The sequence below is a fragment of the Akebia trifoliata genome, chromosome 4, assembly GCF_017979445.1.
Source record: "Akebia trifoliata isolate Shusen 1 chromosome 4, ASM1797944v1, whole genome shotgun sequence".
NCBI classification, from domain to species: domain Eukaryota; kingdom Viridiplantae; phylum Streptophyta; class Magnoliopsida; order Ranunculales; family Lardizabalaceae; genus Akebia; species Akebia trifoliata.
In genome coordinates this window covers 21,386,293-21,402,813 of record NC_141378.1, presented here as the reverse complement: position 1 = coordinate 21,402,813, position 16,521 = coordinate 21,386,293, and the positions used below count along the sequence as shown (strand labels likewise).

General features: G+C 32.8%; 1 protein-coding gene and 1 pseudogene across 2 annotated transcripts in view; both read right to left on the bottom strand.

Annotated features, from left to right (window-relative positions):
* Positions 1-1,981: 1,981 nt before the first annotated feature.
* The window catches only part of LOC147404445 (early light-induced protein 1, chloroplastic pseudogene), a 62,524-nt pseudogene continuing 47,984 nt past the window's right edge, over positions 1,982-16,521 (bottom strand). The window contains exon 3 of the transcript XR_015177284.1: positions 1,982-2,415. The product of XR_015177284.1 is annotated as an early light-induced protein 1, chloroplastic pseudogene (transcript). The remainder of the gene's footprint in view (positions 2,416-16,521) is intronic.
* Positions 10,351-11,269, bottom strand: LOC147404449 (early light-induced protein 1, chloroplastic-like). Its single transcript, XM_086440391.1, has 2 exons — positions 10,960-11,269; positions 10,351-10,863 (listed from the first exon to the last, which is right to left on the bottom strand). The coding sequence occupies exons 1-2, from the start codon at positions 11,185-11,187 to the stop codon at positions 10,519-10,521; spliced, it is 573 nt and encodes a 190-aa protein (XP_086296517.1). The 5' UTR covers positions 11,188-11,269; the 3' UTR covers positions 10,351-10,518.

Below are 16,521 nucleotides of genomic sequence, written 5' to 3'. Positions count from 1 at the left end.
AATCCCCGGCCTACACCCACGTTGATTGAAGCCCTCGAGCCAAGCTACGTGGAGTCCCACGTGTCATAGGAACATCTATTACTTTTTAACACACCTATGTGTTACACCGTGTAATCTCAATATTATATCAACAAAGTTGCCTCCGGGTTTTACCTTATGTTGCTTTGTTTACTTGTTTGTTAGATACGTTTGTGGTGTACGATCATTTTTACAGGCTTGCTTGGGGAGGGATGACAAAATCAAAATTTTGGAGGATTGGTGGTGTGGCATTATACCTCTTTGCCTTCAATTCCCACAGCTTTACACTTTGTCAAGGAAAAAGAATTTGTCGAATGCAATCTTCTTGAACCTTACTAGGAGTGGCCCCTCATGGAATTTGGGATTTTATAAGGGTTTTCAATGACTGAGAGATCTAGGACCTTGCAAACTTAACTAACTAGCTTGAGATCAATCCAAGATAGCTATTAGGGTTAGATAGGTAGGAGTGGATTTGTACCAAAGGTAACTATTTTTCTGTGAAATCTTTTTGCTCTACTTTGTTGGATTCTACTCCCTTTTGTTGTATTTCTCTTCTCACTTATTTAGGCCACAAAAATCCATCTAATGTGTTCCTCATTTAGTTGGCATCCCATGCAAAATTCTTACTCTAGATCACTTTATTAAAAGATGTTTTATAACCCAAAACTTTTATTTTTTGTATAAATTAAGTGGGGAGTCTTTGGCCCACATCTTGTTGTATTGCCCGATATCCTCGTCCATATGGGACCACTTATTTTTACTCTTTGACTTAAGTTAGTTGTGTTTGAATTAGATCTTGTCTTTTCTTCAAAGTTGGGACCTAGTTATGTTTGTTGGGAGAAAGAAGATCTTGTGGAGTATCCTACCTTTAACGGTGTGTAGGGGGATTTGGTTGGAGAGAAATAAGAGAGTTTTTCAAGAAAATGAGTCTTCTTATTACGAGATCATCATTAACATATTGGGATGGTTATTTATTTATTTATTTATTATTTTAGTAAGGCAAGGTTTGAGGGGCAATTATTCCAACTTTAGGGTGTATATGCAAATAGACAATATTTGGTTCTCGGGTGTACCCGATAAAGAATTCTTTATAAAATTGCTACTGCATAATAAAAATAATAAAATATATACATATATAAAATGTATTTGCGGAATATATACAAATAATATGAATATTAAAAGGATTTGTATTAATACAAATTTTAAAGGGTAATTATAAAACTAGTACACAAATTAATAAGCCAACCCACACCATAGCCAAATTGTTTTGTCTTATATGGGTTAAAAGTTTCAAAATGAGCTGATTTTGATAAAGATGATCTTTATGATGAGGAGATCATCCTCACCAAAAATCAACCCATTCCGAAACTTCTAATCCCATCAAAACAACTTCGTGAACCGTAAATCATCCTTTTTTTTTTTTTGGTAAATCAGTTTTAATAGAATTACAAAACTGATTTACAAAAAAATTCAGCTACGGTGTGGGTTGTCCTTATTAATTCATGGGGTGCTTTTATAATTACCCAATTTTAAATGGTAGTATTTCATATAGATATTACTTATAAGAAAATGTTGGGGTGCCAATAAAGCTTTATTTTAAGATTTCTATTTTTCGGATTTACGATTTTAAAGGAACCAAATCATGATTGTAAACAAGTTCTGAAATTGTTTGAAGCGGGTGTAATGTTATGTGATGTTGAGATTATAATTTGAAAGAGCATAATAAGTAAACCTTTATAATGTTTGAAGAGTGTTTTAATCTTTAACTGGGGTGTGATAATAATTTGAGAAATTGGGTTGTAATAAGTAAAAGTTGGATTCCCTATAGCAGATCTCTTATTCTATGAGTTTTTATCATAAGCAGAAGTAATTGGTATAAACTTTACAGTAAAATTTTCATTTCTATTCTTTTCTCTCTTACAACAAGCTAGTAAGGAAACATACGTAAACAAATACTTATTATTTAGATTAGAGGAGAATTATACTTTCCAACTTCGTACAATCATAGAAAATCCTTAATCATGATTAAACACATCAGAGGTGATGTGGGACCTTACACAAGGGCCCCACCCTTCACAAACTCAGTGAAGACCAATGCCACCAAACCCAACATCGCAAATCTACCGTTCCACATTTCTGCATCAGAAGTCATCACTCCTCTGATTTGGATTCCACACTCATACCTTGCAACAAAGGTATCAAAGAGGCCAGGGACAGGACCACAGTCGTCCCTAAGAACCACGGTATCCCTCCATTAGCCAACTGTGCTGCCACATCTTCACCTTTCGTTACCTCAACAGCCATCGCAGCAACAAATCCTATCATCGCAAGTCTACCGTTGATCCTCTCTGGTGCGGGCCCACTAAATGCAAACACATCCAAAAACTTCTTGCTATCCTGCACGCAGAGTTGTACAGAAACATAAGTCACTTAAAAGTGCTTTTGGAAAACCTGGACAAGTGCTTTTTAAAAGTGATTCTATTACTACCTACCTTTGGTTTAGGGGGAGGAGGTGTTACTGTTGGCTGCACAGGTAAATCATTTCTCAACCGTTAGATGCAGGGAATCATTTCTCATGAAATATAACGAAAAGTAGTTTATAATCTACAATACCTCAGCCATGCAACGACTGTTCGTTTCTGACTTGGCACGAATGTGGATGGGAGTGTTAGGTTTGGCTTACTGCTTCTATGCATGACATGTGTCATGCTGCTTGAGAATATGGAATGCACAGATGCTGATGAAGCCATTTGAATTTCTGAAAGTAGAATAATATGGTAGGACGAGGTGTTCGAGAGTTCTCAAGTTAATGAGTTAAGTAACTCTAGAAGCTATATTTATAGGTATCAAAGGCAAGTTGTGTGGTGGTTATAAGTCCGTCCACGTCGCATTTAAGACAACAATGGACGTGGCTTCACATTAACTACTAAGAATCCAGATCGTGTCCACCCTGGGTGGAGGACTGGAACTCTCCTCCCACAACTCAATACATGCCACCTAAGGTACTATTCAAAGAAAAGGAGATATTTTAAAGTCTAACTCTTTGAAATGTAATTAATTTAGCATGTATTGAGGTGTGGGAGGAGGAAGCTGATCCTCTATAGCACACAATTCCTGTAGCACCATGTTGCACAGATCCAACGATTGAAAGAATGCCACATAAGTCACTCTTAGATTCTACATTTAAAATATTGAGTGTTCAATAGTCATTCATTTTCTAAGATATGAATCTAGAAGAAAAAATTGTTTTTTGAATTTTTTTTAAAATTAGATCTAAATCATGATCACAAAAACTTAGATGTTAATTTTTTTTTAATTATATCTAAGATAGTTCTCTCTCATCCATAGGATTTGTGCTGCAAGGTACTACAAAGGATTCGTTTCCATGGGAGGAGGATTTCATTCCTCCACCTTGGATGCATAGGGTCTGGACTCTAACTACTAAATACAATTGAAGACTCTACAGCCTACATGATATACTTTCTTGTGTAATCCAGATTGTGTGCACCTAGGATGGAGGAATAAAACCTTCTTCCCACACTTCAATACATGCCACGTTAGCCATATTTCAAGGAACTAAAGCTGGAAATATCTCCTTTTCAAAATTTCCTTGAAATGTGGTTGACGTGTCATGTATTGAGGTGTTCCTCCACCCTGGGTGCATAGGATCCGAACTCCTTTCTCATAACTATTTAAGTTTTGTCGTATTAGCTTCACTTCCACAGTGACATTCTCACATTTTGACGAGTACTAGATAATCTTATTTTGACACATTTGAGATACCCCATGTTTTCAAAGTGATGACGTTACTCATTGACCTTCGTCTTTGCAAATAAACTAAGGAAAAATGATCCAAATGCTCTTTTCTTCAAACTTGTAATCAAAACTTTCAAACCTCTAGATTTTACTTCCCTCAAAACCAGGCATCTAAACCTTTTTTGGTAAAAATTTTATCCTATGCTTCGACCATAAGATTCTATGTACTTCAACAACCTTTAAACCATTAGAACATAAAAGGAATTTTAAAAGTAGAAAAAGGACAACGATAGGTTGTAAACAATGGATTTATTGGTGTCCAAAATATTTACCAAAACCTTGAGAAGTATATCAAAATCAAGCTAAGACTATTATCTCCAAGCTTAGAACCTCAAGGAAAATGTAGGTTGTCTGGGGAAAAGTTGAACTTTTGAGAAAAAAAAAATCAAAGACTTTTACAATAGGTGTTTTTTCTAGACAGAGGTTGGAGATGGAGGCATTTAGGTCATTTTCGATTAGTCTCTTTGAGAAAACTAAGGGCATGGGTTGTTTGAAAAGCAATGCAATCATACTAGAATTGTTGGAGAATAAGATGATTCGTCCGAGTCATCTTCGTATCATTTGTGAACGAATGAGATGGTTTATGTGAATGGTTTTTCATGTTGACTTGTATAAGGTTGGGTTGTTCACATTTTTTAAATCTCACCCAAGTTTAGTAATCTCATTTGAGTAAATTTTATTTTTGTATGTTTTGATAAAAATAATTAACTTTTAACGATTTAAATATTTTTTTTAAAATAAAAATAATATCTCATGATAGGTCATCTTTTAATCCAATTTATTTAACAAAAAAATTATGTTTAGTTGAATCTAAATGTATATGAGATAGTTAGGAAGTGTATTCCTCCAATCAGACTATAAAAGTATCCCAAGAATCTTGGAGTAATTGAACGTATTAGTCACATTCTTTTCAAAATATATAACTTCCAATCTCGTAAAGGCTTTCCTTTATCTAACCCGAAGGTTCAGGAGAGGATAAGGACAAATCTCCTTCAATAACGAAACGGGTTGCATGTCCAAGGTGGGAATTACGGAAATGAATTGACCTATAAAGAAGGGAAGGAGCCATGAGGTGGTAGTTCAATCTTATAAACATTACTTTCTGTTGTTTTGGTTTTAACTTGAGCATTAATGGAGGATATTTAACAAGTACCACATTGGTGCAGCAGCTTGACGAAAGGAGGCAAATTCATTATTAACACTGCTTGTTACAAATAACATCTTGTTGTTGCATCGAAATATATACATGTTGACTAATCTAACTAATGTTGAACTTGATAAAATGAAAAATAGAATGGGGGATCTACATATTGGATAACAACCTTAAGATTATACTGGATACCTCAAAAAGGACTACCTGCTTTAAAAAAATGTGTCATGAAAAAAATTTGAGAAAATAAATTTGAAATATGGAATGCAGAATGCAGTGAAAAGATTTAAAAGAAACAAAAGTCAAATTAGTGAAAAAGTTAAAATAAAAAAATCAAGGTTTTCTAACCTAATAACTACGATTTCTTCATAAAATCATGCATAATAGTTAAGTCAATATAAATTATATTTTACTAATTAAATTATATGTATTTTCATGAATTTCTAGGGTTTAATTATATGTCTATTTCTTGTAGGTAAAATATATGGGAATTAAATAATCAAAAAGTGAAATAACTACCAAAGTCAAAAGTAAATTATCAAAGTCAAAGCATGATCCAAGAGATTCAATGATTCCAGATTGATAGGATCAAGTTTTAAATCTGCTAGTTCATACCGTTTTAACCATAACTTTTGACTCACTTATCGAAATAGGATGAGATATTAGTATTAGAAAATTAATTCAGTGGAATTTGTATTTCATGTAATAAAGTTAATCCGAACTTTGAGTGGGGTCAAAAACATATAACAAGGCAGAGACTCCAAGTCTATCACATTTTACTATTTTGAACATAACGTTTTTACTTGGTTATTAAAACGGATCAAAGTCAGTGAGGTTAGAACACTAATTGAGATGGGAAGATAATTCTATTTCACATAGAAAATTTAATTCAAATAAAAAAATAGCGAAAACATGTTGCCTTATCAACCCTAGTTTTTATCTATAAAAATATATTAACTCTCTCAGTTTTTGGATTCTCTCTTGGCGTACTCTTTTGTCTCTCGCTCCTCTCTTAATCTCTTTTTCTTCTCTTTTTATATTAGATTTTAGTTATTATTTTCTACAAATTGAAAGACAAGTATTTGTTGCATTTTTATTTCAGATATCAATAAAAGATAAGTTATTTTCTATCTATTTACTTGTAAATTTTCTAGAATAAGTATTGACTAATCTCTCAATCTAAGGAGATTGATGAAGTCAAGATGTTTAATTAATTTTAATTTTAATTTTAATTTTAAAGTTCTAGTATATTTTCAAAGTTCTTAATAGATTTCTCTTCAACAATCCTTATTGCTAAAATTTTGTTATTTCTTTTTTCCTTTTTCCCTCATCTTGGATGTGATCAGTTACTATTGAAAAAATTCATTATATCGGATGCTCGCTATATTGTAAGATCATTGGATGATAAAATTTTTGAAAGAAATGAAATCATAATCAATTCTTAGATTTATTTAAAAAAATGAGTTTTTATTGTTAAACTTTTTGAATCAAGAACCTTTACCGATTTCTTGATTTGAGTTATCCAAAAATGAATTAAATTAAATTAAATATCCAAGGTGGATTTAGTCTCCTTAGATGTTGTCCAATTCAGAATTTTTAGTTAATTTAATTAGTTTTTAATTTTTCTCCAAAAATCAAACCATTTTTCCTTTGGATTTCTAAATCTTAGAATATTAGTCCCCCATTCCTTAGTGAATTGACCATACTTGCCAATCTAAAGTAGGTTTTTAAATTTATATTTGTTCTTGTTTTTTTCAGAAATATCTTTACACAATGAACATATAGCATCCAAGTGGTTGTGTAAAAATTGTTGTCAATTTTAGATGTCCTTCAAATACACACACACATATATGGTGAAAAATATTTTTATATATATTTTTTAGAGTTCTTAGAATTTTTTATTCAACATCCACTTGGAAACTTAACATGCTCTAGGGTGCCACGTGGAGGTAAGATCCATTTGATCATCTTGCTGTTTCAAATAATGAGAATGAAATCTATGATTTATCCAAGTTTGACAATAGTTTAGTGTTCTTCTTGACTCTCCACTTTCTTTTCTTCCCTTCTTAATGTTTTGACTATTTTGCTTTCCCAATCCTCAAGAGTGTAATCCACAATCAATCCAAGTTTGGCCATCTCACCTCGAACTCAAGACCTTCGCTTCATTGAGGTGTGTTCCGTCCATCTCAGCAACCCTTGGGTTTCGTTTGAAGATAGCCTATGTCCAAAGTGTGTGTCTTCGACATCTTTCTCAATCCTAGTAAATTAGAGTCCAGCTGAATTCTTTAAGAGTTTCTGAGGCTTGAGGGAAGGTGATCCCCTATCACCTTTGTTGTGTATTATTTTAGTAGAGGCATTGGGTAGCTTGATAAGAGAATCCAACATAGGGGCCTTGTTTGGCTTTCGTAGTGGGGTGGATGGTCTACAAGGGTCGCACCTACAATTTACAAAAGGATACCTTGGGCGTCTTCTTAGATGCCTCAATAGATTAGGTAAAATTGTTAAGGGATATGTTATGTTGCTTCAAGGCGATTTATGGGCAACCAATCAATCTAAGAAAGTCCAAATTGTTTGGCGTAGGAGAGGTTCCAAAACTTTTAGGTGGGCCACCATGTTTAGTTACCAGAAGAATCACTTATTAATGAATTATGTTGGTCTTTCCTTAGGAATAACATATAGGAGCAAGGCTATTTGGGAACTGGTGGTTGAAAGGATGGAAAAAACGATTATGTTCTTAGAAAGTAAAATATCTATCTAAGGGAAGGAAACTAACTTTGATTAAAAGGATATTGACAAGCATTTTGATATACCACTTATCTATGTTCTCCATGCCTATGTGTATTGAAGAGCGGTTAGAAAAGTTGATTAGAGAATTCCAGTGGAATGACAAGGATGGGAATAAGAAATTTCACTTAGCTAAGTGAAAGTTCATTTGTGCTCCAAAGAAAGAGGGGGTTTTGGGCATTATGGGTTTTAGGATATTAAATTCGAATTTACTAGGAAAGTAGTTGTGGAGGTTTGGGGATGAATGATCAAGCCTTTGGAGAAGGGTGATTAAGACAAAATACGGGTAGAAATTAAATGGATGGGAGAGTGAGGAGGTCATGAGAGTGTGCTCAAAATTTAGGAAATTAATTAGATTTATAGTGGCGAGGTGCGCCAAAATGAAAATTTGGGAGGACTGGTGGTGTGGTGTTATACCTCTTTGCCTCCAATTCCAACAACTTTACACATTATCAAAGAAAAAGAATTTGTCAATTGCAGTCTTCTTAAATCTCATTGGGAATGCTCCTCATGGGATTTGGGTTTTAGAAGTGTTTTCAACGATTGAGAGATCTAAGAGCTAACAAACTTAACTAACCAGCTTGAGATCAATCCAAGGGAGCTATCAGAATTAGATAGGCGGGAGTGGATTTGTACCAAAGGTAACTATTTTTTGTGAAATATTTTTCTCAACTTTGTGGATCCTTCTCCCTTTAGTTGAATTCTCCTCCTCACATATTTGGGCCACAAAAGTGTCATTTAAAGTGTTCTTCATTTAGTTGGTGTTTCATATCAAAATTCTTACTTTAGATCACCTCATTAAAAGATGTTTTGTAATCTCAAACTTTTGTTCTTTATGTAAATCAAGTGGGGAGTTCTTGTTCCACATCTTGTTGCATTGCCTGCTATCTTCGTCCATATGAGACTTCTTATTTTTACCCTTTGGCTTAAGTTAATTGGGCTCAAATTCTGTCTTTGTCTTTTCTTCAAAGTTGGAATCTAATTATGTTCATTGGGAGAAAGAAGATCTTGTGGAGTATCCTAACTTTAGTAGTGTTTTGAGAGATTTGGTTGGAGAGAAATGAGAGAGTTTTTCAAGAAAATGATTCTTCTTATTAGGAGATCATAATTAGCATATTGGGGGTGATTATTTATTTTTGTGAGCAAATTTGTCCTTGTGTTTTAAGGGTTTTTTGTTGTTGTTATTGTTGATTATGTTTAAGTGAGAGTCCCAGATTTTCTTTTTCTTCTCTTCTTTTATAAGGTTGGTCACCTAGACTACCTTTGTACATTCTTCCCCTTTCTTTGAAATAAAATTATACTTATCAACAAATAAACTGTTAGATTTACGACTTCCCTCAGATTGCACCTTCATGTAATCATAGTTCTTTCGAATCATAATCTCTATTATTTTTTTTATCAAGTAACCTAGAAAATAAGGATTGTAGCTTGCATGGTAATTTGTACATAGTTAATTCTTTGGATGTTTATTTTGACTTTTAATTCTACACTTTAGTAACGTTGTGACTATTTTGAATCCAAATCTTCTCTCATTTGGATAAAATCAATCACGTTTATAGATGAGAAAAGAGGATTTAGGAGCTTTCTTAAAGTTTTAGAAGCTTTCTTTAAATTAGTAGGTTTCAATTACAACTGAAATTTCCAAATTAGAATCCTATTGATATTGAGGTACTTTCATTATTAGCAGTGATCGACAATAATTGGCATCCAATTTGTAATATTTGTAAAGAATTGAGATAAAAATGTGCGGCGGCTTAATTGTGGGCTCATAATCTTTTCAAGTGCTATTATAGCCTCCGTATTACCAGGTAATTAAAAACAAATAAACACTTGCTTGATTTAGAATCCACAACAGAACAATATCTTATATGTTGAGAGCTTATATTGAAACACCATATTCTTATTATAACAACTCAATTAATTAAATTGTTAGGCAGCCAATAAGGATAGGCCAGTTATAGGGAGTAAAGGGGAAAAATATGGTAGAATTTGGATTTTAATCATATTTGAAAAAATGAGAGGTGATAATGAAAAGTCAAGAATGGTTGGTCCTTCCCTTGCATACCCCATTTAATTTTAGTAATGATATAATAAAAAGCTGGTGCGGATGCAAATCAGAAAATTATTGGTTCAGGGGGGTAATTTTTTCATTTAAAAATATATGAGTGATATTAGTAAAAGCAAGGTTTGTGAGGGAAGTTTCATAAAATTGTTTTTGCATAATAAATTAATAACAACAACAACAACAATAATAATAATAATAAAATATTTACTTTTTTTTATAAAACAAAAAAAAATAAATACATATAAAATGTATTTATGGAATATATTCATATAAATAATATGACTCTCTAAAGGATTTGATTAATTGCAAAATTTAAATGGTAATATTTCATATAAATAAAACATATAAAAATAAATTGAATAAATAAATAGTTGATAAAGAAGTAAAAGTTTGGGATGCCAAAATGTTTAATTGGGGTGTGACAAATAATTTAAAAAATTGGGGGTGTAATAGGTAAAAGTTCAGGTGCCAATAACAGATCTATTATTATATGAGATTTAATCATGAACCGAAATAATTGGTTTAAAGTGAAATTTTCATTTCTATTCTTTTTCTCTCTTACAAGTTAAGCGAGTAAAGTTTGCATCAACAAATACCTATTTAGAGGAGATCTACAATTTCCAACTCCGTACAATCATACAAAACCTTTAATCATGATTAAACGCATCAGAGATGATGTGGGCCCTTACACAAGGGCCCCACCCTTCACAAACTCAGTAAAGACCAAAGCAACCAAACCCAACATCGCAAATCTACCGTTCCACATTTCTGCATCAGAAGTAAATAATCCTCCTGATTTTGACTCAACACTAACACCTTGAAACAAAGGTATCAAGGAGGCGAGGGACAGGACGACAGTCGTCCCTAAGAACCACGGTATCCCTCCATTAGCCAACTGTGCTGCCACATCTTCACCTTTCGCTACCTCAACTGCCATAGCAGCAACAAATCCTATCATCGCAAGTCTACCGTTGATCCTCTCTGGTGCGGGTCCACTAAATGCCAACACATCCGAAAAATTCGTGCTAACCTGCATGCAGTTGTACAGAAACATAATAAGTTACTTAAAAGTGCTTTTAAGAAACCTTGAGAAGTGCTTTTTAAAAATGATTCAATAACTACAAACCTTTGGTTTAGGTGGAGGAGGGGGACGAGTCTGTGGTGGCGGTGTAGGATTTGTTATGGGTGTTATTGTTGGCTGCTCCTGCTGCTGTCCCTCAGCCATGCAACGGACTGTTCTTTTCTGACGTGGCACGAACGTGGATGGGAGAGTTAGGTTTGGCCTACTACTTCTATGCATGACACCTGTCATGGAGCTTGAGAAAATGGATTGCACAGATGCTGTTGAAGCCATTGAAGAAGAGTTGCTTGTAGTAGAATAATATAGTAGGATGAGGTGTTCGATGGTTTTCAAGTTATGAGTTAAAAGAGTGAAGGAGCTGTATATTTATAGGCATTAAAGGCTATGAGTGCGTTGGTTATAAGTCCATCCACGTCGCCTTCTTCCACCAACCAATCATTTAAGGCAACATGGACGTGGCTTCACATTAACCACTAAATACAATCGAAGACTCTACAACCTACACGATATACTGACTTTCTTGTGACCTTTTAAGTTTTGTCGCATTAGCTTCACATACACAGTGACATTTACACATTTCGACGAGTACTGGATCGTCTTATTTTTACACATTTTGAGATAGCCCATATTTTCAAAGTGACGACATTACTCCTTGACTTCCGTCTTTTCAAATAGACTAATGAAAAAAATGATCTACATGCCCTCTTCTTCAAGCCTGTAGTGAAAACTTCAAAACCCATTTGATTTTACTTCCCTCAAAACCAGTCCTCTTTACCTTCTTGGGTAAAAATTTTATCTTATCCTTTTGACCATAAGATTCTATTTACTTCAACCACCTTTAAACCACTAAAACAAAAAATTTCAATTTTAAAGTAGAAATGGATAGAGGTGAGGGGTTAAAAACAATGGATTTATTGATACCCCAAATATTTACCAAAACCTTGAGAAATGTATCAAAATCAAGCTAAGATTCTTATCTCCAACCTTAGAACCTGAAGGAAGGCATTTAGTGGTCATTTTCAATTAGTCTGTCTGAGAAGACCAAAGTTATGGATTATTTTAAAATACAGGTATCTTGAGAGGTTGATATTACATCATCGTATATCTAATCTGTATACACGTGTCTATTTATTATATGAACGAAAGAAGCAAATGAGTAACTGGGTCCATTATACAGTGAATAATGATTTTCTAAGTAGAAAGTATTCAATGTCAATGCTCCGCTGACATGGTATGGACACAGAATTATACATCTTTTTTTCTTGGGATACAAAACAGATCTAATGATTCCAAATTCATGCCACGTCAGCCGAGCATTGGCAAAGAGAAAGACTTTAGAAAATCAGTTTTCTTATATAATTTTCAGCGAAAATTTTCTTTACATAAAGTGCCTTCTCACGATTAGACACGTGGGTGAAAAATAACCCCAAACTGAGAGAATATACTTGAAAGTTTCAAAGAATCTTCTGGAACGCTGTATTTGGCCAGCTCATGTTTGTGCTTTTGACCCATGGTCCCTTGTGGACGAGTGAATAAATCGGTCCATGAGTGAATTTCTCATGTATTGAATCATTCAAATAGGCCCACGGTCCTTCCTAAACCACAAATCAAAAGTCAATCTGATTAGAAATTCTTAGCCATTTGATTTGCGTACCTCTCACACAAGCCCATGAGTTAATTTCCCAGCACTGGTTTAGTCCTTGCAGGCCCATCGAGTGAATTTATCCACAATTGTAACAAAAATTTGTCAAATCGGTTAGACCACGGTTGAATCTGGTTCAATTTTGTTAGGCTGATTTACATTTACTAGGTAATTTAAATATTATGTATTTTTTTTTTTCTTATTTTAATTTAATTTTCATAAAAATATAAGATTAAGATTTGGGGTTTTACCCAAGAAAATTTGGTAAAGATGGTGGAATGTTCAATTTGGATGGACTTTCTACTTTATTAGCAAATAAGTTGATTTAACGCTCAACCAACTCACTCTCTCTCTCTCTCTCTCTGGGTAAGCTAGATTTGAGCGTGCGAGCCCAAAGTTGCTTTGCAATGCGCTAAATCATGTGACTACGGGATAAGGTAATGCTCAACATGACGGATTGAAAGTGAAGATAAATAGATAAAAACTAATTTTCTATAGAGGTTAAAGTACTTGAAGATGATTGATCTTAGGAAGAAAAAACAATAAGAATTTTTGAATATAAGTTGAAACAAAGGTATTTAGTAGATTTTCTTCTTAAATCTAGAAAAGAAGAAAATTTCAAAGGGGAAAAATCATCAAGTTTTAGAACAAAAGTGTTCTCAAATGTTTACCAAAGTGTAAAAGGGTGTCTAATCACCCAAAAAATTAGAGGGGGGGTTGTCCAAACTTAAAGAAAACCAATTAAACTAACCAAGCATGTAAAATCAAACCAGTCTTATATGAGCTTCTTAGCAAAGAATCCACTTACCTTCGCAACCATGATTTTGGTTGGCTCCATAAAAATTTGAGGTATCAAAAAATGTGATTCATCTGTTGAAAGCATGCTTTATTAATGAAACTCTATCTTCATCTAGGACTAGATCATTGTAATACCCATTAAGGCTAGTACACTCAAAACCCAACTTCATCTGGGACGTGATTTTTTATGAAGGTTTTAATGAAGTTATTGGGATTTTAAAGATTTATGATCAATTTATCCTAAAAAATCTCTCAAAACCCTATAAATAGGAGACCCATTCAAGGCAAAGAGAAAAAAAGTTCAAGTGGTATAAAATTTTATCATTTTTTCTATTCAAAATCCTCTAGCCTACCTAAATTCTATCCAAATCCTTTCTCAAACACCCAAAAAGTTCTAACCAAAAAGAAGAAGCAGAAGAGACTAATGCGGGGAGTAGATTTAAATTTTAGTTTTCTTTTATGTAATATTCTCTTTTCCATCTCCCTACTTTCATATAATTATTTTCTTTACTTCTAAGTAACTTTGTTTTGTTGTTTTCTTTAATTTCAATAAATGTAGATTTGTAGACTTACTAACTTAGCTTAAGACGTGGGGGTAGAGAGTAAAACCTCCTAGAAATAGTCTCCCTCTATAAGCTCTCAATAAGCTCCTTGAGAGCATTAGAATATATTGCATTTGATTTCATTTATTTTTATGCAATTTAAATTCTTAAAGCAGTTGTTATTTAATTTTTAGAGTAAATAGTTTACTTTTTGTTCTTTGATGGAAATAGAACTAGAGAGTAAACCCTCTTAGAAAGTAATCTTCTCTTGATAAGTCCATCCCATTCATACACAATTTTGCACACACCACAATTTAAAAGGGTTCTGAGTTAGGGTGTGGATTCCTTTAGATCCATATCTAGAATCCTTTAACCAACAAAGATAGTCCCACACGGAACACAACCATGCATAAAGGTCCCTAATCCTCTAATGGTGGTGTCTAATTCATTGATGTTTCTAAGGGCTAAACTAACAAAAAAATTCTTAACTAAGCACATAAGCTTTTAAAAATGCTTTGAGGTTCAAAATGGTGGAATCCAAGTGGATTTCCACCAAAGTCCTAGATTCACTAAAATTTCCAACAAGTACCTACTTTCATTTTTAGTTTGTTTACTAACTTAATTTTTATTTTTCTAAAATTAGATTATAATTGATTTTACTTAAATTTTCTCTACAATTCCCTTTATTTTCAAAAATTAAAAAAATGAATTTTTAGTTAACCTTTGATCAATCTATAGGTGATTATCTTAGGATAGAAGAGACAATGTGCATAACACCTTCCTTGTCCTTCAACTCAATCTCATTTCCTTAGTTTTCTAAATAGACCTTTTCCCCTTATCCTTTGGATACGCGTGTCACTACAAGCCAAGACAAATAGATTTTAAAAATATTTTTATAGTTCCCATTCACACTTTAATTGAATGGTAGCGACTCCTAAACTCGTGTAGATGAGCTCAAATATTCTCAAAGATTTCGAAGTTCACGTATCTACATCACCATTTAGAAAAGTTGGTTTTACATCCATTTAACGGACAACCATTTTATAAATAAAAACAAGATAAATAAATAGTCAAATATATGATATTTGAGCTAGTGGAGCATAAGTGTCAAAATAATCTGTCATATCTCTGTTTAAAATTCTTATCAACTAATCTAGTTTTAAATTTATTTATCGGTCCATTAGCATGCAATTTTTTCGATAAAATCCACTTACACTTGATTAGTTTTGCACGTGGGGGTAAGTTTGAGAGTACCCAAGTTTGATTTGAGATAATAGAGTTCATCTCAGCATTAGTTGCCTATTTCCAAAAGAATGAATCTTTAGAGTTCAAGTCTCATAAAATGTCGATGGTTCATTTCCTTCTACATATAAAACGAACCTGATAACATTCTTGACTTTATTTTTATCTTCTTCAATGAGATAAACCAAATAGTTGGGTCCAAATGTGCGTTCAACTTTAGGTCTCTTACTCCTCATAGGTTCAGGATCTTATTTATGATTAGAACCTAGGTCACCACTAGTATTATATTGAATAGGTTGAAGAACATGTTTGGGAATAGAATTTTTAGAAGTAAATTCATGAAGACTTGACTTAGTCAAATCCTAAAAAAAATTTACATCCACAAATTCAATGATATCACCAATGTCCATGTCAAGAAAATAATAAGGTTATTATAGGAATAATCAATAAACACACTTGTAAATTCTAACTCCTAACTTTGGTCTCCTAGAGATAGATTTTCTTATATTGGCAAACACCCATAAATTTTGAGATGACTTAGATTATGATTCCTTTTGAAATAGAGTTCATAAGTTGTAACATTATGTTTCTTTGTAAGAACTCTATTTTAAATGTAACAAACAAACAAAATAGCTTCAGCCATTAATGAATAAGATAAACATGAACTAATAATCATAGCATTTACTATTTCAACTAAGATTATGTTTTTTTTTTTTTTTTGCAAATCCATTTTGTTGCGGTATGTAAGAAATCGTAACTTGATGAATAATGCCACGAGTTTCACAAAAATTAATAAACTCAATTAGATAGTACTCATCACCTCTATCAAAATGCAGAATCTTAATTTTATAATTAAGCAAATTTTCAACATTTGCCTTAAAGACTCAAAATTTCTTGAAAACCTCATCTTTGATTTTCATCAAGTAAATATAAGTGTACCTTGAATAATCAGTAATAAAGGTAACAATGTATTTGTTACCTCCACGTGTTTGATTTTTAATGTCACAAACATTATTACGAATGAATTTTAAAATGATAAAAGTTCTTTCAATAGATTTAAAAGATTTATTAGATATCCTAGATTGAACACAGATTTGACATTTAGAAAAAATTTCTAAATTAAATTTAGAATTAAGACCTAGATTATTCATACTTATAATTGAATCATAATTAATGTGTCATAATCTATCATATCATAAACATAAAGAATCAATAATATAAACAAAAAAAATGATTTTTATTATCTATTTAGGTGAATAATGCCTTTACAAGAATATCTATAACCAATAAATACACAATTCTTGGATAAAGTAAGCATATTTGATTTATACACTAATTTGAAATCAGACTTATTAAGTAGGTTTCCTGGGATAAGATTTTTGG

What these genes read in the sequence shown, in the direction of transcription:
- LOC147404449 (XM_086440391.1), bottom strand. Translation starts at nt 11,187, where the DNA reads ATGGCTTCAACAGCATCTGTGCAATCCATTTTCTCAAGCTCCATGACA. An exon ending in CTCCTCCACCTAAACCAAAG is followed by an intron (nt 10,864 to 10,959) that starts GTTTGTAGTTAT and finishes AACTGCATGCAG; the next exon opens with GTTAGCACGAATTTTTCGGA.